Source organism: Acomys russatus, chromosome 23 (assembly GCF_903995435.1).
Source record: "Acomys russatus chromosome 23, mAcoRus1.1, whole genome shotgun sequence".
Classification (NCBI taxonomy): Eukaryota; Metazoa; Chordata; class Mammalia; order Rodentia; family Muridae; genus Acomys; species Acomys russatus.
In genome coordinates this window covers 23,677,411-23,701,492 of record NC_067159.1, presented here as the reverse complement: position 1 = coordinate 23,701,492, position 24,082 = coordinate 23,677,411, and the positions used below count along the sequence as shown (strand labels likewise).

The following is a 24,082-nucleotide window of genomic DNA, read 5'->3' as shown; positions in this document are numbered from 1 at the left end:
GGAGTCACGATCCGTGCAGAGGCGGTGAGAGAAGCCGGTGTCCTCTAGGCTCTTTATAAGGCGGACCCGGGTAGCCTGGGTGCAGCCTCACCTCTCTCCAGCTCCCTCTGCTCGCTCCCATGTCGCAATCTTCGCCACCTTGACGGGAGTCCCGGGACCTGCCCACTAGCTCTTGGACATGGCGGCCCTCACGCGCCCTCTCCTCCTAGCTGCCCTCGGGCCCACCTTTCTTGCCTGCCTTCTAGCCCAGGTGGCCAGGGCTGCAGGTGACTGGCACCAATCCTGAGAAGCCCGGGTCGCGCCGCCCACGGGAGACAGGGGACCCCGACCTTGTTGGCTGGGGGCTGCTCTGGTTCCTAGGGGACCCAAGATGTCCTGCCACACCTATGGACTCCACTGTGCTTGCCCCGAGGGTTTGAATGATTGCAGGGTTGGGAGGTAGTTAGTGCTGTTGTCCCTGCTGAAGCTGCTGGCTCTGTGTGTTCATCTTGGTTGCATTAGGTGATGTGGGGTTCCCACTTTAACTATGAGGAAAAGAGCTTCCTAGCAAGTTGCGCCTTTGAAGATGGTGGCCTCCTGGGTTCCTTACTGGTCATGGTCACCCCCTGCTTTGCTTGGCTTTCGTATTATCTTTGACAAGACATGTGTGGCTTTTGGTTTAGGTCTGATAGAAGCAATGCTGCTGTAAGCTCAGGGAAGACAGAATCTGCCCACTGTCTGGGGTAGGGCAGAAACTAAAACCCGAGGACTTGCAAAAAGAGACCTTGATAACACTGCGTTTTAATGGAATGGCATCCCACCATGTGACAGCTGCCACATGGGCTGCACGTCTACTTTGCTCTCCGTGGGAGTTTCGGTGTCGGGATGTTTTAGATTACACTGGGAATTGTCTCGTTAAGGTTTTTTCCTTATGTGCATTTCTCACTGGCTGCTTCAGAAGGTCTGCGACTCTGGCACCTGCGTGGACCTTGGGCCTTCCTTCTCTGCCCTTGTAAAGTGAGCCTTCCCTTGAGCAGCTTAAAGAAGGACTCCAGGGTCTTGAGCTGTTTTCACCAGTTGTTGTGTGGATGTTGCCAGGAGGACGATTCGGGTCTAGGAAAATATTAGACACACACACACACACACACCACTCTCATCTCTATAACTTATCAACGTTGTTGTGATTGACAACAAGGACATGCTCCTTTGGAGGGTGGAGGCCGGGAAACTGTTGTAGACTGTTAGCACAGGGTGGTGACCACAGAAAGAAGTGCATGCAATTACAGTGCTTTTGTGTCCTCTGTAGGCATTCCCGAGAAAGCTGTTAACTTAACTTGGAATTCAACTAATTTCAAGACAATTTTGAAGTGGGAACCCAAACCCGTCAATTATTTCTACACTGTTCAGATAAGGTAAGCTAGGTTAAAATAAACAGGCAATCACGGTTTGGCTCTTGTGGCTCTTGTGCACTGAAAAAAAAAAAAAAAAAAAAAACAACAACAACAAAAAAAAAAAAAAACTCTTTGAAGCTGATTGTTGGATTAGGTTGTTTAGCAAATGAAAAAGTTTTCCTGGTAATTTTCAGGCCACTGTCAGGTTGCAGCAGCATTTTCTTCCTTCCTTCCTTCTTTCCTATCTTCCTTGCTTCCTTCCTTCCTTCCTTGCTTGCTTTCTTCACTTTACATCCTGGTCATAGTCCCACTGCCCAGCCCCCTTTCCAGCCACCCCCCCATTTGCCATATAAGTGGAGCCGCCTTCACTGTCCATCCCAAACATGGACTCTGTTGTTTGCTTTTAGATCACTTCCCTCTGGCAAAGCTGCTTTGCCCAGCCTCAGTAGAAGAGGATGCGCCCGGTCCTGTGGGACTTTTGATGTGACATGGTGGGTTGGAGGTGGCAGAGGGGCTCTCACCTATCCTGAGGAATAGGGAAATGCAGGAGTGGGGGGTAGAAGAGAGAGGGAGGGTGGGACCTGGAGGAGATGTTCGAGGACACTATGATTTGCATGTAAAATGAATTAATAAATAATTAATACCTAAATAAAATAAAGAAAGAAAACACTGAAGGACTGTCTACATCCTTTGCTGTCTAGGGTTGTTTAACTCAATCAAGCCTGTTCACTGATTGACAGTTCTGGGGACCAAGTAATGCAACACTGTTAGTCTAAGTCTCAGTGTTGCCACGTGGTTTCCTTGATGGTTTTTTACTTATTCCTGAGAAGCCCTTGGTTTCTGATAGGTTCTAGGAGATATGCAAGGAACTTGAGAAATCCAGTCTGCCTGGTGTTGAAATAATTTCAATAGTGGTAATTGGTAAGAATCAGGCATGTTTTCCCTCTTCGTTTTGCTGTTTCAGCCTGTGCCAAGCCTTTTATAGCACTAGGATGCCAGGCTCAGGTGTGGGCCTTTTAAACAGCTTTCCTGTTTATCAAAATGAGCTCCAGGATGACTATTGCCAAACCACAGGGGGAGAGGGGCTGTGTGCACCTGTGCATGTGTGTGTGGATAGCTGTGCCCAGATGCATAGAGATAAAGGAGTTTCCTAATCTATAATTACCAAGGAAACAGTTCAGTGGCGCAGTCCTTGTCTGCCCTGTACAAAGCCTTGAGTCCCATCCATAATCCATGTGCCACGCCCACCCCCAATTTAGTTGAGCAGGGTATGGTGACACTCTGTAATCCCTGCACAGCTTAGTTAAATGAAGCAGAGGATTATGAGTGCAAGGCTACATGTGTGTTCCAGGACAACTGGAAATGTACCGCGAGACCATTCCTTCAAAATATTCTAATCTTACCAATTCATATCCTAACAGTTGAGCGTTATTATTTCTTAGGAAAATAATTACTGACATTTACCTTAGACTTTGGGTGGAATTGTTATCTTGTAATGTATTGTCTTAATTGGAACAACATTGGATATAATATCTTGGGTTGAGTTGAGTTTTGAAACACGAGCTTTTATTAGCTGTAACATTGAGAGCCTTTTTTGTTTTGTTTTGCTTTGTTTAGTTTTCTGAGACAGAGTTTCTCTGTGTAGACCTGGCTGTCCTGGATTCATTTTGTAGACCAGGCTGGCCTCTAACTCACAGAGATCTGCCTGTCTATGCCTCCCAGAGTGCTGGGATTACAGGCCTGCACCATGGTGCCCAACTAACTTTTGGAGATTTTAAGGTGGACATCATTGAGATGAGTCAGGCTCATCTACTGCAAACATCAGAGCTCAGGGCACAGCTTAAGGATTCCCTCAGGCTTGGGTGTCTCCCTCCTCAGGACCTTGATGCTGAGCTGGGTGATCCTGGACTAAGTTACATCAGTCAGTGCCTGAGACCTGAGCTAGTCCTCACCATTCCCAGGGGGGAGGAAGCTCCAGGGCTAAGGGAATCCTAGCAGTCATTTGTCCAGATGGAACTGTGGCTCTGGGAAGCCAGGGCTCACACTGACTGCCTGGCCTGGGTGCGCAGGCTACCTGGAACTGAGGTGCACCATGTCTGCAGGAGGCTCTGCCAGTCTGCTGCAAGGCCCCACCGCTGGGAGGAAAGGAAAGCTCTACTCATCACTGCTTCTCCTGAATCCCCTTTATTCTGTTCCCTACACCCACCCACGCCGCTGGAGCTTGGCTGTGTGGTGCTGGCCTAGGGCTGCTCTGTAGCACCAAAGCCCTTGGCTGAGTGTCCACGGTATGTTCTCTGCAAGGAGCTGGGAAGCATCAGAGGCCCAGCCTCAGCACCGTGCCATGACTTGTGCCATCCAGTCCAGAGTGTGTGCTGTGTCTGAAGCTGAATATAGAAGCTTCCAGACACAACCTCTCCCTCAGGTGGTGAATGTCTATTTCCTGTTGGAACTGCTCAGTAAACTAGGAAGGACTTTTATTTCCAAGCTTGTGGAGTTTTTCACTAACCTAGAGGGACCTTGAAGCCTTTAAAAGTGGCTGTGCTCTTAGCAACACAAAGAGGACCTCATTGAAGAATGTCCTCTCACTGACCTGTTCTCACAGGGTGATGTAGGCCTCTGTCCTGTTTTTTTCAGAGCAAGATATAGATAGTGGTGCTCGGCTAATCATCATTTTAGTCCTTTTGAAGAATTTAGTGTTCAGCAGAAAATTTTCAAATTATTTTCTCTTTGATGGTGAGATATATATATATATATCCTGTTCTTTACCCTTGGAGGCACAGACTTTGTCAACAGTCACTACCTGTATTGTGCTTCTCTGGTCTTTGGTGAGCTGTGTTCTTAATCTTGTAGCTACAGCTAGCATGTGGCAATGTAGTGAAGCAAACAGGACCAGCTCTGCCCCTAGTTACTGTGTGACTTTGAAAGTCGGTTGGTGTCTCTGTCCTTCCATGGTCAGATACATTAAAGAAAAATCTGGTATAGCCACCCTGGTGGCTGGTGACCTTGCATTCACACTTCAGTGCTCAGGGTGGGAAGTGCTCTTCAGTTTCCCTGTGCTGCAGTTGGTAGCTCAGGGCCCTCAGGTAGAAGGCCGTCCATCCTGATGGACACAGATCCCGTAACCTCCCATTGCTTTTCTCGTTCCTTCCTTTAGATCTGGATCTAATGACTGGAAAGACAAATGCAACTTAACTACAGACACTGAGTGTGACATCACAGAGGAGATTGTTCAGGATGTGTACCAGACCTATGAGGCAAGGGTCCTATCTGTCCCCCAGAATAAGACTAAATGGAAGGAAGTGCTCTTTTCAAATGCCACAAAGTTTACACCTTACCAAGAGAGTAAGTAGCTTGGTGTGTGATGTCTTCACTCCTAGCCTGGGCTTCTGCACATTCTTGAGCTTTGAGAGCCACTACTGGACATTAGATTAAAGATGTATCTGTACACACACACACACACACACACACACACACACACACACACATACACACACATACACAGTGGGGGCATCTTATAAATAAGCATCTCCCTCTCTGCAGATGACAGGATGTTCACAGAATGTGAACTTGTGTGTTGATCACTGCGTCATCTACTAATTTTCTCCTCCAGTCTCCCTCAGTTCCTACAAGTAACCAGCTTGGGGTCACAGCAAGGCTGGGCATGTGGCTTTTCCTCCGGATACTGTGTCAGGATACACGTCACTTGCTGAGGTTTACATCCTTCATCAGAGCAGAGATCCTAGGTTAGGTTTTCCCCCAAACAAGCACAATTCACAGGGAAGCCACTTGTGTTGTAAATAGGCTCATTGGTTCCTCAACCAGCTGAGCTTCATGTGATCCTGAGATAAGCCTGCAGGTGCCAGGTCTCATGATGGTTTGAACCTATGGCATGCTTTCTTTTTCCCTGTGTGCAAGGCTGCCGTCTAACAAGAAAATGCAATATCCTTGTTAGATAAATAAATATCCATCTTTTTCATCTAATAAGGAATGAAGGGATCTTACCATGAATTACAGAATAAAAATATTATGGAATAATAATAAATATCCTAAGAAATAAAATATTAGAATAAAGAAAAGAAGTAGAATTCCTGACAGGCAGGAGAATGTTTTCTTTTTCTTTCTTTCTTTTTTTTTTAGTCTGAGCGCAAGTGTGCGCATTTGTATGTGTGTGGGGGTGTACGTGTGTCTCTGTGTGTTTGTGTGTATGTGTGTGTGTGTGTGTTTCAGAAGCTGATATTTCACAGGCACATGCAGTACATTAGGGACACTAAACTCTACTCCTTCTGAAAGGCCTGCTGGTTAAAACAGAAGTGTCCTATTTTTGGTGTCCCCTCTCTGTACCTTCAGATTGCTGAGTGAATGGATGGTGAGAAGGATGAGTGACAACTGACCAGAGTTTTCCTTGTGACATTCACTCTGATGGTTCAATTACCCAGATGGATGTGGCTGTCTTCGCAGGGTCCCCATTGATAAGCCCCTCTCTCAGGACACCTTTGTGTGCTTGCCCTTGTGTTTCCCCATGTCACCTTCCAGTCAGTCATTCTCCCTGAGCCATGATTACCCTTTATAGACCTTAAGCTCTCAGCAATACCGACCAAATCCTTTCCTAGTGGCTGTAAGGAAGATTCTCCTTGTGTCTCCAGAGGATGGCATTGCACTGTGCTGTCTTGGGACTCAGCTCTAGGACGGCCATCACTCCTGCTACTGCAGCTCACTCTGTACAGACGTTCCATAGGAGCCAAGGAGAGGCTGTCAGTTGTGGTAACTAAGTGATCTTTTCTTTGTATTGATTTTAATTTCCATTCAAGATAATTTTTCCCCATTTCAGCACAACTCGGACAGCCAGTAATTCATCACTTCACACAAGATGGTACAAAACTGAATGTGATGTTGGAAGATTCAAGTACATTAGTCAGAAAGGACAAGAATGGGACATTCCTCACCCTGCGTGGAGTTTTTGGCAATGACTTGAGCTATATACTTACTTATTGGAACAACTTAAATACAGAAAGGGTGAGATGATTTTTCATTCATTTTATGCCTTGTTTTATAGATCCTAGATTCTCCACAGGCTGCTTCCTTCCCAGTTCAAATATACAGTAATAGGGGTTGACATGATGGTATGGACAACCAATCCCCGTTCTGCCTGCCACTTCTGAGCTAGTTGCCTTGTGTCCTCGAGCAGAGTCTTTTCAGAGATTCCAGTGGACCAGACTGTCCACTCCCACATCCTCATATGGGGGATCCCAAAGGAAAAATAACTTATTAACTAATTTTCATTTATATGCATGCATGTGTGTTTGAGAGAGAGAGAGAGAGAGAGAGAGAGAGAGAGAGAGAGAGAGAGAGAGAGAGAGAGAGAGAGAGAGAGAGAGAGAGAGAGGAGTGAGAGAGAGAAAGAGAGAGAGAGAGAGAGAGAGAGAGAGAGAGAGAGAGAGAGAGAGAGAGAGAGCGCGAGCATGCTCATGCAGCTTTGCAACACAGGGCATTGTTACTCAGGACCTTGTACCCTAGACAGGTTTCTCTACCACTGAGTTACAGCCCCAGCCTCTAATTGTGCCTTTTTCAGTGATTCAATCTTTCTTTTCCTACAGAAAAAAAGGAGACTGGGCTGAGTTGGATGTACTTGCTGTATCTTTCTGCCTTGGCAAAGGCATCCTTAGCAGTTATCAGGGTTACTGGTGAGCCAGGTCACTTCTAATCCTCCCTCAGTGCTGTCTGCATAGACTCTGCCTAGAGCCCTGGTGTCGCCTTCCTCAGCCACTTAAGGGGAAGAACTCAGTCTGAGCCTGTGTGAATAAGGACTTTTCATGTTTTCACAGAAAAAAGCTGAAACAAAGACTAATGAATTCTTGATAGACGTGGACAAAGGAGCAGGCTACTGCTTTACTGTACAAGCTCAGATTCTCTCCAGGAAAAGAAACCAAATGAGCCCAGAAAGCACCCAGGAATGCACAGACCAATGGACCAGTATCCTGGGAGGTGAGTGGCCATGGCTGGCAGTGTCCTGGGAGGCTTCGCTGCCCCCATGTCAGAGCAACATGTAGCTCTTTGGTTCAAACATTCAAGGAGAAATGGCCTTAGGTTGTATACATTTCTTTTCTGGGTTCTCCTAGGGAAATGTGGACTTGATCCCACGTGGTTCCCTTGGTTACCAAGTGCTGCCCTGGGCACTTGTAGTGGGCCAAGATCTATGGGCACTGGGTGTGCACATTACAGTTAGGATGTGAGTAGTTAAGTGTCAACTCACAGCTTCTCTGCCTGTTTTTTCTACTGACACCATGATCTGTGAGGGTAGAGGGTGGGGGGAGTGGTCTGTGGAACAGCCAGCTTGTGGACATGGAAGATTTTGTTGTTGTTATTGACATGGCAGATATTTAAGTGCACTTAGGATGGACTTTTACCACAGGGCTATGTGTACACGTGAACACGCTCTCTGGGTGTGCAGTGTTGTGACTAAAAGGCTATAAGTATCCCGCTGGGCCCCTCAGACAGGGGCTCTGAGTGCTTTCAGGAGAAAAGCATCAGGGGACAGTAGCAGTGGCCTGGCCCTCTATGGGGCACGTGGACTGTGACAGGGGAAAGTGGTTTGTAGCTAGGGTGAGGTTGAGACGTGTCCAAACTCTAAGAATCTCTGTCTTGAGACTGGCAGTTGTAGGGCCGCCCTCTCTGCTTTTGCCTGCATTGCCATTGCATGTAGTTCAGTGGCTGCCACCCCTGCAGTTTTGAGGTAGTTATGTAACCTAGAACCTGAAATTCCTCTCCATGCAAATAAAGCACTCATGACACCCTAGCCCTGACCAGTACTCAACATGGAAACTTCTTCCAACTCCTCAAGATTCCTATAGCCGTTGTTGACCACAAACAAACACATGCGAGCTGGTTGCCTGAGTATCATTGAAGAGAGCTGGAACACTAAAATCCTCAGAGGAGGCTTTCTTCCCATCCCTCCCATCAGCCCTGTTATCATTAAGAATGAGATGCCATACGACAGATACGATATGGGGCAATTGGTTTGGGGGAAGGAAAGGGGAGAGCAGATAGGGCCTGAGTGAGCCACGAGCATAGAGACTGAGGCAGGGAGACCATGGGAGAGGGAGAAAGGGAGGAGGCAAGGGTGTACCAGATACAGGGATGGAGAGAGAAAACCTAGGCAAGAAAGAGTGCAAGACAGAGATGAGGTGGCAGGTTGGTCCTTTTTAATGTGGTGCACAGCTGCCAGAGGTTGTTAGGAACCTAGAGGCTGGCTAGGGGATTGCTGTGAACAACCCCCACCCCAGAACTCCCAGCAGATCCTGTAGACCCTAAGCTGTGAGAGCTGCACTTCATCCTTCCTAGCCTGGTGTGCAGTGGCGCCCTGAGGGAAGAAGCAGCGCTCAGAATCATAGCTGGCACCCAGGCTGAGCCAATCAGACCTCTGATTCAAGTAGAAAACTTTGAGTGACCCTCCATGCCCTGAGTGACCCTCCATGCCCTGAGTGGTCCCCACCCCTCCCTTTGACATCAGCCCAAAGGCCCAAGCCTCCACACTCTGAGGGAAGGCAGTCTTCTTTTTTCCTACTTTGTTCCCTGGATCTTGAGTTTTCTTTCCTTTTTCATTATGATCTGGAAGGATGGACAGTGGCTGGCCGCCTGTGGAGAGGAGCAGAGATTTAGAGTGAAAAGAAAGGAGACTTTTAGTTTTCATACATGTTCCCATTTGATTCAAATTATACAATGAGAATTATCTATTATTTTTAAATTTTAAATTTGAACTCACAGCATACTCATAACTACTGAGTCAAAGTCTTGAGATGAATAAAATGTATACATTATTATCTGGTTTCACCAGTCCTAAGTGGTTAACTAAAAAGCATTTTCTCTTAGAAAGGAAGTATACAAAACATTTAATAGGTATTATTTATTTGGTTAATATGCATAAGAAGGTAATATAGCAGAATTATTTTACTGAAATCTGAGACATGTGCTCTATCATTTAGGTTATAACTGGGCAGAGTGATGTGACTCTGTGACAAGGACTGAGCGTCTGTCTAGTGTGTCGTGAGATGCTGGAGTTAGCTAGCTGACACTCTGTGTGCTCTGAGTGCTCACCTGGCTTATTTAATTACTTGTGTTGGAACCCATACTTTGCCTTATGGGTAGTGACAGCTGTTCTGATGTAGAATTGTGAAAATTTTTTAGATTGAACTAGGTAAGATGCAAACACAAATACTTTGCAACAGTAGTTTTTTGTTTTTTGGGGAGGTGGGGGTGGGGAGAATGTAGGGACAAAATGCTTAAAATTGCTGCAAGCACAGGCCTGGGCAGAATGAGCAGTGAAGGGTTATTTACACACAGATGTGATTCTCCCTTCCTTAGGGTATTTTGTGAGCATTTCTTTCTTTCTTCTTCTTTTTTCTTCTTCTTTGAATTAGCTCAAGTCTATGAGCTTGCAGCCAAAGCCATATTTCCTAAACCTAAGATGAGACCTCTTGACTTCTCATATTCATGACATGCTAGGCCAGCAGACATAACAGCAGCTGTTTTCACCAATGAGGTGCCAGGTATCCATCATCCACTGTGCTAAGCACAATGCAGAGCAGCCTTCCCTCTCTATCTGACCTGAAAAAAACAAACAAAAAGCAAAAAACAAACCAAAAACAAAACAAAACAAAACCCTAAGATTTATTTAAAGAAGTAATTTCTCACAAAACAATCTCAGGACAAGCAAAGCTAGCATTTGAATTTTGGGGTGTCTGGCCCCAAAGACCACATCTTTCCCACTGAGTCTTGTGTCAATTGAAATCTTCAGCCACGAGTCATCTGCTGGGTCCTTTGAGATATCTGCCCTGTGTCTAGATTTGAGTTGATAAAGGCATCCATGGCTAAGGCACAAATGACGTGGAAGGCCTGGCATTTGGTGAGTGATAAGCAGATATCGACAGCTGCCTCCAGTGTTAGAAAGACAACAAAGTCACCCCAGTCTCCTCAGTCTGGAGTATCTCCATGTGACTGCTCCCAAGGAAATAGAAATTAAATGGGCAGTGTGCAGAGCATATAGCTGACCCTCTATACCTGTGGGACCCAGAGAACCTCAAATGAGAAACATTCATAAACACACTGCATCTGCATTGAACCCATATGGACATGTTTCCTGGTTGTAGTTCCCTAGTGAGTGCACTACAACGCCTATTTAGATAGCACTTGCATCATATTAGGTATTGTAAGCAACTAGAGATTATTTTAAAGTATGCAGGGATAAGTACATAGTTTATTTGCAAGTTCCATATCACTTTGTAGAAGGAAGGCACTATGTTTCCTGGACACTGAAACCATCCATCAAAGAGAGCCAAGGACAGCTGCATTAGAACGCTAATTATGACATACATGCCATCCTTCCTAACAAACGAGCCGCTCCAACACGTCAGAGATCTTCCACAAGCAACAGGTTTTCACAATTATTTTGTGAGGTGCCAATCCATTTGTGAGAGAGCTTCATCCTACATGGCAGTTGGAAGGAAAGTGAGGGCTCAGACCTAGGATGTGACATTGTGAGAGTCGGGTCAAGGAAGAAAGAGAGTGAAGGAGGAAGGAAGGGAGGAGAAAAGAGAAAGAAAGAGAAAAAAGAGACAAAACCAAACCACTCTAGGTTTCATAAGCAGAACAGATTTGGAGCAGGGGATTGGTTGATAAGGTAATGGAAGAGGTGAGAAAGCAGAGAGCAGTCTCAAGAGGAATAAAAACATGTGGTTCCATCTCTGGAGTCAGGGGATAAGATGATTCTCCCAAATCCTAGGAGTAGATTTCCCAGAGGCATCAAAGGACCCATAAACCAGCCTCAAATCTAAAGCCAAAAATGCAAGTGATTAGTATTATCCTGAAATCAACAGTGAAATAAAGAGTAGGCAGAAATACTCCAGGAGGAGGTAGAACTGACAGAGAGAGGACTGAATGTCGTGAAGTCAACAGGTCCCCTCTGCCACGTGTTCTGTCTCTCCACAGTCCCTCAGCAACAGGGCCAAACAACCATAGCTTGATACCTCAGAAACCATGGACCAAAATAAATGAACCTTCCCTCTTCTCTAGTTGATTATCTCAGGTACTCGTTAGAGTAATACAAAACCAAATATTTAAATTTTTTCCTATTAGAAAAATGAAAAAGATACATAATAAAATGGAGTAAAATTCAGGACATATGAGTCCAAAGAAATATTAAAAAAGGATAAGTGAGTTCTTGATGTGAAATTTGGCTAAGAGGCAGCATGGAACTAAGTTCTTGTGCTCACAATTAATTCATCCTGATGAAGCTGTTAGACAAAGGAGGAGGCTGCCAGCTGCCAGAGGAAGATCAGCCTGACCTGAATAGCCAGCCCCACCCAGGGAGGCCTGAGGGTGGAGGCTAAACAGCCTGAACACTCAGGCCTCCATGTGGCCATGCCCATGCCCATGCCCAGGCTGCAGTTCACGAGGCCTGGATGTCCGTGAGGTAAACAACCAGCAGTACATTCATCCATTCCGCAGAAATCCATGGAGCCCCACAACACCCTGAGAACCACAGAGGACAAGTAATGGGAACATCTCAGCATCTCTGTGAGTCAGGGTGATGCTGTCCAAGGCATCTGGAGCCGAGGGGAGGGTACTCTGAGGACAGAGTTTGGCCAAAGAAAAGCACCAACACACACCTCCTCCTCCATTGTCACTCTTAGTTCTGATGTACACAGATGCTTCATTAATAGGTACATTACCAAAAAAACTATCATGGTTTCCTCTAGGTTCTGTTTTATTCCTCTCAACGCAAGAAGCACCTATGATGTGCCAACTAGAGCTGTAAAAATAAACATTCTTTAAAAATGGCCTTCCTTCCTCAACAAGGTGGAAATGGTGCATCTAGGCAATTTAAATTCCACATAGTGCTACCACACACCTGAGTTTCCCCATAGGTTACTGTAAGGTGTATGTTTGTGTGAGTTTCCCTCTGGCCCAGGACAAAGCAATGGTGACACTGGTCAAGGACATGGGCAGCTGGCCTCAGTTTCCTCGCCTCCTCTACAGCCCTGAGAGCCGGCTTTCAGCCATGGGGAAAGCTGTTCATCTCAGTGTGTCTTCAGACTTCTGAACAGGCTTCCAGCGCCTGCAAGTCCCCAGAGCTTCCTCTCTGTTCTCAGCCCTGGAGGCCTTACTATCCATCTGTCCTTATCCAGGGCAAGGCAGAAAAGAGAGATCAAGGCATCTCCTTTACAGTGAAATTTGATTTCCCCCTGTAGTTTAATGCTTTCTCCTTAGTGGTTGTGTTTCCAGTACCCATTACAGCCACGCATACACCTGGATTTTTGCCACATGAAGTTCCATGGTCTCCTCTTTCCGAAACCATTAAAACCCCCTCCCTCCTTCTCTACTTCTCTGGATAGTCCTCCAAGGTCACCCTCCTCCTCTAGCCAACGGCTTCTTTGTCTTAGGCCCAGCAGTAGCTCCTGTTTCCTCCTGTGATGGGTTGAGTGAGAAATGTCCCCATAGGCTCGTGTATTTGAACACTTGGTCTCCAGTTATGATGCTGTTTGGGGGAGGGGGTGTTACTGAACTCTAAAGAGCTGGAGCCTTGCTGGATGAAGCACATCATGAGGACAGGCTTTGTAGCCCCATGCTACTTCCTGTTCCCTCTGTCTGTGTCCTGTGTGGATAAAATGCCATCTCTCTGATTCCTAACTGCGGGTCACATTTCTCCCTCTGTGCCTTCCCCGCCCCACAATGGACTCTACACTTCTGCAATCACAGATCCTTTCTGGAACTATAAGCAACTACAAATCCTTTCCTCTTTACTTGCTTTTTGTCATGTTATTCATCAAAGCCTCAGGAATAAGGACTGCGCCATCTGTGCAGTAGCTTTACAGACCTGTTCCTCTGGTCTCAGACCCAATCTCTGCCTCCAAGACAGGCCACATGACCCAAACTTGGATGCTCCTCTGGCAACAGAGATTGCCCACAAGTGGTTCCAGCCTCAAGCAGAAACAACTGGAATCCTTTAATAGTACTGATATTTGTATCCTGGTATGACAAAGCCAGGAGGACGTGAGTCTGGGGTTGTTGGTCTAGGTCCTATGACACAGAAACTGATTGAAAGGAGACAGGGGAAACTATACCATTTGTTCTAAGAGCTTCCTGGGCTCAAGAATGGCAACACACCCTTTACCTCAGGCTGAGTAGCTCCTGTCACTTGTTTTAGAGTCTCTAACGCTGTAGATGTTTCCAAGAGACTGTCCAGCATGGCTCCTGATTTCTCCCTTCAGCCTCATTTTCCTCTCTAAGCTGAGATGAACTTTCTACTCTGGTAACACTCCCAGGGAGCCCCTCAGCCTCAACATCTCTAAGCTCATCTAAGCTGCCCACCTTTTTGTGTTGCTGACCAGTGCTGCTCTCCTGTGTCCCTACACCTTCCCCTGCTCCTCCTGCCCCACCCATGTCAGTCACTAAGCCATTGCTGTTTCTTGCTTTCCTACAGCTGTCCCTTCCTCTTGTCTTCCTACCATCGTGTAGGCTGCAGGTTCTGTTTTGTTTGTTTGCTTCCTTGTTCTTATGTGACTTCAACTCAGTTCTTCAGTTCTCAATCCTGCTGACATGCAGAAGAGTATGCTTTCCTAGGGATAGCCTGGTGACTGTAGTTCCAGGCCTTGCACCAGGGCTGACTATGTGGCCTTCAATGTGGAGACACGTGCCTCACCTATAGGATTCCTGTACTCCAAAATCCATCACAGCACCTCTGCTCATAGCCCTCAGCCCTCTGCCCCAGGCCCTGCTGTTCCGCTGTGCTCCAGCTCACCATGATCTGAGTGTGGGTGTGCCTGAAAATTCCTATGTTGGCACCTCATGCATGATATGGTACTGTCAGGAGGTAGGAGTGTTGTTCTGAATGTGATTAAGTCAAAAGGTCTCCCCTCCTGGAGTATATAAAGCATCAGTGCCCTTATGAAAAGGCCAAGGGGGTTCCTTGCCCTCCCTGGCTATGTGAGGACACAAGTCACCATCTTTGAAGCCCAGAAATGAGCCTCAGAAAAACACCGAGTCTGCTGGTTATTTTGTGTTAGACGCCTAGCCTCAGGCACTGAGATTTCTGTTATTGTAAATTATCCCTTCCCTTCTTCTCTTCTTTCCTGCTCTCCTTTCTTTTTTTCTCCTCCTCTCCTTGTATATGCTAAAGTGAGCACTAAGGTATTTTGTTAGAGTGGCTGGAAAGGATGGATGAAGACGTAGCTCAAACTCTGTTTTCTCCAAAGAACCTTCTCCGATGACTTGGTCAGAAGAGAGTTCTGCAGTGGGTCTGGAGCAGCTTTACATCATAAACAAAGCTTTCAGGACATGGGATTCTGCTGTGTGCCAGGAAATCTGTGTGTTACCAAAGCTGACACAGTTGCCACAAGCATGGAGTTCTCACTGCACTAGTGAGATGTGGCTATGCATCTCATCCTGCAGTTTTGCTCTTTCCATGTTGGAAGTGTGTATCTGCCTTTTCTCCTTGACTAGCTGACAGGCTATTCTACAAAAAAGACCCAGAAATCCTTCCTGGTATATTGCCCCATATACAGTAATCCCTCACTAAATAATAAGTTGAGTAAATCAGGATCTTTATTACTTCCTTCTTGTTCTTATTCCTTTTCTTCTTGTTCTTGTTCTTCTTGAAGAAATGTATGAAAGGGTCGCAGCATTGGGAAGGTTGAGAACCAGTGGGACACAGGAGTGAACGAGTTAGACAGTCAAAGAGAAACAACAAGAAATCTTTTGACAAGATGTTGGACAAATGCTACCAACAGGATAAGTAGCGTCCTCGGGCCTGAACAACTTCACAACACAGCCTAGAAAGGGAAGCTAGGAAATAAGTGAGGAAAACCAAAGCTTGCAAGTGACATCATCAATGACAGAGGTGTGCTTGGGTTGGGTGAGCTCCTGGGTCCACTCCTAGCATTTAGAAGGCCATCGGAGGTGGGAGTGGGGTGGAGCAAACCTCCGGAAAGGCAGGATGTTTTTTACTTTTCAGTTTCATTTTTTTGTTTCTCTGCATTTGGGAGGAGTACACTGAAACTCGCCGCTGCCTTCCTCAACGTGAGAACCATCCTTCCTGGGACCCCATGGCTACAGAAGTCACCCTCATCTTCTGCCAGGCCTCAGGCTGCAGTTCCTCAGGCACTGTGGGAACGGGCCTGAGGGGTGCCAGGTGGCCCTTAGACCTAATCCAGGGCTCTTGTGCATGACAGACATGTGCATTTACTACACCACCCTGAACAATTTCCAAGAGAATCACAGAAGATTCTGCTAACCACTGGGAGCTCAGGCAGGGACTTGAAACTGCCCTTGGCTTCTAGGGACGGTTCGGGAACCCTGATAAATCCTCTGCCAGGGGCGCGGCTTACATCTAAAGCACAGGAAATTTAAGGCTCCATTGACTTTCAACTCAGGTCCCTCTAAGGGGAATCCTTTCTCCTGGGCAAACAACCCAGGCTGTTCATCCAGAGATGGGCCCAGGAACCCGGGTCTCTGCAATGCAAGGATGTGCGTGCACCAAAGGATGAGCTCTTTGCTCAGAGGCACTTTTGAATCCGGGTTGAGTGACTGCTTTCCGAGTCTCCGAATTTCCTATGAAAGGGAACAGTGTACAGGTATGCATTGACACTGAGCCGCCCATTAGGAAAGCAAGTGACCAGGGCCAGGGGGCAGAGAGTCACAGACTTCGGCGGATGCTGTGCAGAATAGAAATGTGAGGGTGCCCTCATGGTTCTATATAACGCACCCCACAGAGATCCTGGTGGCCTGAGTAGAGCCCTTACCTGTATCCCACACCCTTGGATGGATCTAGTAGCATAGCCCCCACATGTTGCCTCTGCGGAAGACTTTCTGCTTTTTTTTTTTTTTTTTGAGACAGGGTTTCTCAGTGTAGCCTTGGCTGTCCTGGATTCACTTTGTAGACCAGGCTAGCCTCGAACTCACAGCGATCCACCTGCCTCTGCCTCCAGAGTGCTGGGATTAAAAGCGTATGCCACCACTACCCCAGCCCTTGGATGTGTTGATCCTCGTGCGCCCTCACATCCTAGAGGTTCTCATGCAGACCTTTCTTGGTTTCCTCCTTTCTCAGGTGGCTGGGGCTACAGGTGAGTGGCACCAGTCCTGAGAAGCCTGGGTCATATACCCTTGCTGGAACCAGGGGACAGACCTTGCTGGCTGGGGGCTGCTTTGGGTCCATGCTGTTCTGCCACACTTATGGACTCCGTTGCGCATGCCCTGAGCGTTTCCCTGAACATAGGGCACATAGATAGTGCCTGACCCAGGTTGTTGTCCCCACGGAAGGTGCCTGCTCGGTTCCTTCGCCTTGTTTGCGTAAGTTGATCTAGAGATCCCGCTATAATTCTGAGGAGAAGGCTTCCTAGGAAGTGCTCCTTCGAAGGTGGTGGGCTCCTTTAAGCACCTCTGCCCAAGTTGGCATGTTTTCGTGGCTTGCATGTTATCTTTGAAAAGGTGTGTGCCTTGCCCTAATTAGTAGCTGGTTTTGTGACCTTCAGTTTTGACTTGTTAGAAGCAATGCTGCTGTAAGCTCAGGGAAGACAGAGTGCACACTCAATCTGCCCACTGTTTGGGGTGAGGCAGAAACTGAAACCAGAGGACTTGCAAAAAGAGACCTTGATAACACGGCATTTTAATGGGATGGCATCCCACCATGTGACAGCTGCCACATGGGCTGCATGTCTACCTTGCTCTTCGTGGGAGTTTTGGTGTCCGGATGTGTTAGATTACAGTGGGAACGGTCGTGTTAAGGTGCATTCCACACTGGCTGCTTCAGAAGGTCTGCGACTCTGGCACCTGCGTGGACCTTGGGCCTTCCTTCCCTGTCCTTAAAAAGTGAGCTTTCCCTTGAGCAGCTTAAAGGACTCTAGGGTCTTTAGCTGTTTCCACCAGTTATTGTGTGGCTCTTGCCAGGAGGACGATTTGGGTCTTGGAAAAAATTAGACCCACACAGCCCTCTGTTCTCTATAAGTTAGCAATGTTGTTGTGATTGACAATAAGGACGTGCTCCGTTGGAGGGTGGAGGCTGGGAAACTGTTGTAGACTGTTAGCACAGGGTGGTGACCACAGAAAGAAGTGCATGCAACTACAGTGGTTTTGTGTCCTTTGTAGGCATTCCCGAGAAAGCGGTTAATTTAACTTGGAATTCAACTAATTTCAAGACAATTTTGAAGTGGGAACCCAAACCCGTCAGTTATGTCTACACTGTTCAGATAAGGTAAGCTAGGTTAAAATAAACAGGCAACCACGGTTTGGCTCTTGTGGCTCTTGTGCACTGAAAAAAAAAACAAAAAACAAAAAACACTTTGAAGCTGATTGTTGGATTAGGTTATTTAGCAAATGAAAAAGTTTTCCTGATAATTTTCAGGCCACTGTCAGGTTGCAGCAACATTTTCTTCCTTCCTTCCTTCCTTCCTTCCTTCCTTCCTTCCTTCCTTCCTTCCTTCCTTCCCTGCTTGCTTTCTTCACTTTACATCCTGGTCATAGTCCCATTGCCCAGCCCCCTTTCCAGCCACCCCCCCATTTGTCATATAAGTGGAGCCTCCTTCGCTGTCCATCCCAAACATGGACTCTGTTGTTTGCTTTTCGATCACTTCCCTCTGGCAAAGCTGCTTTGCCCAGCCTCAGTAGAAGAGGATGCACCTGGTCCTGTGGGACTTTTGATGTGACATGGTGGGTTGGAGGTGGCAGAGGGGCTCTCCCATAACCTGATGAATAGGGAAATGCAGGAGTGGGGGGTAGAAGAGAGAGGGAGGGTGGGACCTGGAGGAGATGTGCGAGGACACTATGATTTGCATGTAAAATGAATTAATAAATAATTAATACCTAAATAAAATAAAGAAAGAAAACACTGAAGGACTGTCTACATCCTTTGCTGTCTAGGGCTGTTTAACTCAATCAAGCCTGTTCACTGATTGACAGTTCTGGGGACCAAGTAATGCAACACTGTTAGTCTAAGTCTCAGCGTTGCCACGTGGTTTCCTTGATGGTTTTTTACTTATTCCTGAGAAGCCCTTGGTTTCTGATAGGTTCTAGGAGATATGCAAGGAACTTGAGAAATCCAGTCTGCCTGGTGTTGAATTAATTTCAATAGGGGTAATTGGCAAGAATCAGGCATGTTTTCCCTCTTTGTTGTGCTGTTTCAGCCTGTGCCAAGCCTTTTATAGCACTAGGATGCCAGGCTCAGGTGTGGGCCTTTTAAACAGCTTTCCTGTTTATCAAAATGAGCTCCAGGATGACTATTGCCAAACCACAGGGGGAGAGAGGCTGTGTGCACCTGTGCATGTGTGTGTGGATAGCTGTGCCTAGATGCATAGAGATAAAGGAGTTTCCTAATCTATAATTACCAAGGAAACAGTTCAGTGGCGCAGTTCTTGTCTGCCCTGTACAAAGCCTTGAGTCCCATCCATAATCTATGTGCCATGCCCACCCCCAATTTAGTTGAGCAGGTTATGGTGACACTCTGTAATCCCTGCACAGCTTAGTTAAATGAAGCAGAGGGTTATGAGTGTAAGGCTACATGTGTGTTCTAGGACAACTTGAAATGTACTGTGAGACCATTCCTTCAAAATATTCTAATCTTACCAATTCATATCCTAACAGTTGAGCGTTATTATTTCTTAGGAAAATAATTATTGACATTTACCTTAGACTTTGGGTGGAATTGTTATCTTGTAATGTATTGTCTTAATTGGAACAACATTGGATATAATATCTTGGGTTGAGTTGAGTTTTGAAACACGAGCTTTTATTAGCTGTAACATTGAGAGCCTTTTTTGTTTTGTTTTGCTTTGTTTAGTTTTCTGAGACAGAGTTTCTCTGTGTAGACCTGGCTGTCCTGGATTCATTTTGTAGACCAGGCTGGCCTCTAACTCACAGAGATCTGCCTGTCTATGCCTCGCAGAGTGCTGTGATTACAGGCCTGCACCATGGTGCCCAACTAACTTTTGGAGATTTTAAGGTGGACATCATTGAGATGAGTCAGGCTCATCTACTGCAAACATCAGAGCTCAGGGCACAGCTTAAGGATTCCCTCAGGCTTGGGTGTCTCCCTCCTCAGGACCTTGATGCTGAGCTGGGTGATCCTGGACTAATTTCCATCAGTCAGTGCCTGAGACCTGAGCTAGTCCTCACCCTTCTCAGGGGGGAGGAAGCTCCAGGGCTAAGGGAATCCTAGCAGTCATTTGTCCAGATGGAACTGTGGCTCTGGGAAGCCAGGGCTCACACTGACTGCCTGTCATGGGTGAGCAGGCTGCCTGGAACTGAGGTGCACCATGTCTGCAGGAGGCTCTGCCAGTCTGCTGCAAGGCCCCACCACTGGGAGGAAGAGAAAGCTCTGCTCATCACTGCTTCTCCTGAATCCCCTTTATTCTGTTCCCCACACCCACCCACACTGCTGGAGTTTGGCTGTGTGGTGCTGGCCAAGGGCGGCTCTGTTGCACCAAAGCCCTTGGCTGAGTGTCCAGGGTATCTTCTCTGCAAGGAGCTGGGAAGCATCAGAGGCCCAGCCTCAGCACCGTGCCATGACTTGTGCCATCCAGTCCAGAGTGTGTGCTGTGTCTGAAGCTGAATATAGAAGCTTCCAGACACAACCTCTCCCTCAGGTGGCGAATGTCTGTTTTCTGTTGGAACTCCTCAGTAAACTAGGAGGGACTTTTATTTCCAAGCTTGGGGAGTTTATCACTAACCTAGAGAAAACTTGAAGCCTTTTAAAGTGGCTGTGCTCTTAGCAACACAAAGAGGACCTCATTGGAGAATGTCCTCTCATTGACCAGTCTCACAGGGTGATGTAGGCCTGTGTCCTGTTTTTTCAGAGAGCACACTTTTTGCAGGGTATTTGATCTCATTGTGAACCCCCCAGATTGTGACCCGTGAAAACCTGTTTCTTGTTTGCTGTGGTTCAGCCCTACCTAACACCCACCTTTCCTCTAAGAACTTTCTGTTTTTGTAAACAGTGAATTATGGTGTGGCATAGCCCTAGCACACATCTCTAATGCTAGTGGTTTCTGTACACAGGATTTAAGATGTGGAGCAAGAAAGCAGTTGACAGGGATTAGGTGGTAGAAAGGAGGGACTTTGGTTGAACTATCTGTAAGACATTGTGGAGGAAGTAGAATTTCTTTGGGTTTTTCAGCTTTTTGGCATTTAATTCTTGGCTTTTTCCTTCTGTGCTATTGAGAGAGCTAGCAGGTCTTTTCCTCCTGTGCCATCATCTTAACTAGCAGGCTCTTTGGCTTTTGGCTTTTCGTTCTGGGATTTAAGTTGAGTAAGAAGGTCAGCTGGGTACTTTCTCTGCCTCTCTGAACTTGCAAGTTTTCATACCAGCATCTGGCTCTTGAGTCTTTATTGGTGAAATCAAATGATTCAAGATTTCTCATTCTTTGAAAGAACATACATGGTCTGGCTCATGAGCTGGATGGAACAAACCAGCGCATCTCTCATGTGTGTTCACTCAGAGCCTGGCCACCAAAAGGCTTCTTTACCATAGCCATGGGAAGAAACAATTAAGCTACCATTGGCTTTTGATATAGGAAAAGATATAATCAAGGAACATTTTGGTCATTCTGGATCCAAATAACCTCTTTATATTTATTATAGAAGAAAGATCCAAAATAAAAGATGCTAAACTACGCCAATTTTAATGTTAGTGTGTAGTTTTAGGACAAAAGATATATGTACCCACGTTCTTTCATCTGGTTCTTTAAGGTTTTGGAGAATCCACATATGCGCCTCTTCTCTGTAGATAATTGAATCTATGTGTGACTCCTCTGCTCATTGTTAGACCATATTATATATGTATTGATTAATAAACTCTATCAATAATAATTCCCTAAATAATTATATTCTATCATGATCACAATATATGTACAATTAGTCAACCCCTGGCCCTTCTATTTGCCAGATATTGGGGTAGGCCCTTAGCACATGTTTCCTCAAGTTAAAAATCCCCCCAAGGAGGTGCTAGTTCTTTTTATTTTGTGTGGTCATGGGAAGTGTATTCACCCTGAAGGGGAAACAGTCTCATACTTGGCAAAGACCAAAGCCTTGCTGCTTGGCAGAGAGGTGAGAACCAGAACTCTGGGCCCAAGGAGAGCCTGCCAGGTCAGAGCTTTCATAGCAGCAAGGTTGGAGGGAGCCACCAAGGGAGAGGTAAGAGCTAAGCAAGGTGATATGGAGATGTGGGACAGGGCTTGAGTGATGGAGTCTGTCTGGCAGGATGATATGGACCCCAGAGCAGTGAATCCTGTTGTCCATTTGATGGGAGTTCAGGGGGCAAGATATAGATAGTGGTGCTCGGCTAATCATCATTTTAGTCCTTTTGAAGAATTTAGTGTTCAGCAGAAAATTTTCAAATTATTTTCTCTTTGATGGTGAGATAGATATATATATATCCTGTTCTTTACCCTTGGAGGCACAGACTTTGTCAACAGTCACTACCTGTATTGTGCTTCTCTGGTCTTTGGTGAGCTGTGTTCTTAATCTTGTAGCTACAGCTAGCATGTGGCAATGTAGTGAAGCAAACAGGACCAGCTCTGCCCCTAGTTACTGTGTGACTTTGAAAGTCGGTTGGTGTCTCTGTCCTTCCATGGTCAGATACATTAAAGAAAAACCTGGCATAGCCACCCTGGTGGCTGGTGACCTTGCATTCACACTTCAGTGCTCAGGGTGGGAAGTGCTCTTCAGTTTCCCTGTGCTGCAGTTGGTAGCTCAGGGCCCTCTGGGAGAAGGCCGTCCATCCTGATGGACACAGATCCCGTAACCTCCCATTGCTTTTCTCGTTCCTTCCTTTAGATCTGGATCTAATGACTGGAAAGACAAATGCAACTTAACCACAGGCACTGAGTGTGACGTCACAGAGGAGATCGTTCAGGATGTGTACCAGACCTATGAGGCAAGGGTCCTATCTGTCCCCCAGCATAAGACTAAATGGAAGGAAGTGCTCTTTTCAAATGCCACAAAGTTTACACCTTACCAAGAGAGTAAGTAGCTTGGTGTGTGATGTCTTCACTCTTGGCCAAGGCTTCTGCACATTCTTGAGCTTTGAGAGCCACTACTGGACATTAGACTAACGATGTATCTGTACACACACACACACACACACACATACACAGTGGGGGCATCTTATAAATAAGCATCTCCCTCTCTGCAGATGGACAGGATGTTCACAGAATGTGAACTTGTGTGTTGATCACTGTATCATCTACTAACTTTCTCCCCCAGTCTCCCTCAGGTCCTACCAGTAACCAGGTGGGGGTCACAGCAAGGCTGGGCATGTGGCTTTTCCTCAGGATACTGTGTCAGGATACATGCCACTTGCTGAGGTTTACATCCTTCATCAGAGCAGAGATCCTAGGTTAGGTTTTCCCCCCAAACAAGCACAATTCACAGGGAAGTCACTTGTGCTGTAAATAGGCTCATTGGTTCCTCAACCAGCTGAGCTTCATGTGATCCTGAGATGAGCCAGCAGGTGCCAGCTCTCCCTCATGAAGGTTTGAACCTGTGGCATGCTTTCTTTGTCCCAGTGTGCAAGGCTGCCATCTAACAAGAAAATGCAATATCCTTGTTAGAAAAATAAGTATCCATCTTTTTCATCTAACAAGGAATGGAGGGATATCTTACCATGAATAACAGAAAAAAATATAATAGAATAATAATAAACATCCTGATAAATAAAATATTTGAATAAAGGAAAGAAGTAGATTTCTTGCCAGGTAGGAGAATGTTTTCTTTTCTTTTTAAAATTTTTTTATTAATTTATTCTTGTTACATCTCAATGGTTATCTCATGTCTTGTATCTTCCCATTTTTCCCTCCCATTTTCTCCTTATTCCCCTCCCCTATGACTGTTCCTGAGGGGGATTTCCTCCCCCTGTATATGCTCATAGGGTATCAAGTCTCTTCTTGGTAACCTGCTATCCTTCCTTTGAGTGCCACCAGGTCTCTCCCTCCAGGAGACATGGTCAAATATGAGGCACCAGAGTTCATGTAAAAGTCATATCCCACTCTCCACTCAATTGTGGAGAATGTTCTGACCATTGGCTAGATCTGGGTAGGGGTTTAAAGTTTGCCGCCTGTATTGTCCTTGGCTGGTGCCTTAGTTTGAGCGGGACCCCTGGGCCCAAATCTGCCTATCATAATGTTCTACTTGTAGGTTTCTAGGACCCTCTGGATCCTTTTACTTTGCTATTCTCCCATGCTTCTCTCATTTAGAGTCCCAATAGGATGTCCTCCCCTCTGTCCCAGTTTCCTGGTAAGTGAAGGCTTTCATGGGACATGCTCCTTCGCTAGTATGCAGATATAAGTGAGTATATACCATTTGAGTCTTTCTGCTTCTGGGTTAACTCAGTCATTATGATCATTTCTAGCTCAATCCATTTATCCACAAATTTTGGGAATTTCTTGTTTTTAATAGCTGTGTAGTATTCCATAGTGTATATGTACCACAGTTTCTTTATCCATTCTTCTACTGAGGGTCACTTAGGCTGTTTCCATGTTCTGGCTATTATGAATAAGGCTGCTATGAACATGGTTGAGCAAATTTTTTTGTTGCATGCTGGAACATCCTCTGGGTATATTCCCAGGAGTGGAATAGCTGGGTCTTGAGGAAGCTCTATTCCCAGTTTTCTGGTACTGGCACAGCAACAGGCTGGTTGATCAGTGGAATCGAATCAAAGACCCAGATATGAATCC

General features: G+C 46.2%; 2 protein-coding genes across 4 annotated transcripts in view; both read left to right on the top strand.

The window, feature by feature from the left end:
- Positions 1–24,082, top strand: part of Abcd3 (ATP binding cassette subfamily D member 3) — a 221,766-nt gene that overhangs the window by 123,202 nt on the left and 74,482 nt on the right. The gene's annotated exons all lie outside the window — the stretch shown is intronic.
- LOC127206409 (tissue factor-like) lies at positions 97–22,442 on the top strand. Of its 2 annotated transcripts, none has more exons than XM_051165706.1 (3): positions 97–266; positions 1,286–1,391; positions 22,185–22,442. In XM_051165706.1, exons 1-3 carry the CDS (start codon positions 179–181, stop codon positions 22,378–22,380), a joined length of 390 nt encoding a protein of 129 aa, XP_051021663.1. In that variant the 5' UTR covers positions 97–178; the 3' UTR covers positions 22,381–22,442. The 2 variants fall into 2 exon arrangements, with proteins under 2 accessions (XP_051021663.1, XP_051021664.1); XM_051165707.1 differs by lacking the exon at positions 22,185–22,442 and adding an exon at positions 4,525–4,796.

Bases quoted from the DNA above. Each gene is read 5' to 3' on its own strand.
- LOC127206409 (XM_051165706.1), top strand. From the start codon at position 179: ATGGCGGCCCTCACGCGCCCTCTCCTCCTAGCTGCCCTCGGGCCCACC. The intron at 267-1,285 runs GTGACTGGCACC...TGTCCTCTGTAG, and splicing joins CCAGGTGGCCAGGGCTGCAG to GCATTCCCGAGAAAGCTGTT. The intron at 1,392-22,184 runs GTAAGCTAGGTT...TCCTTCCTTTAG, and splicing joins TTCTACACTGTTCAGATAAG to ATCTGGATCTAATGACTGGA.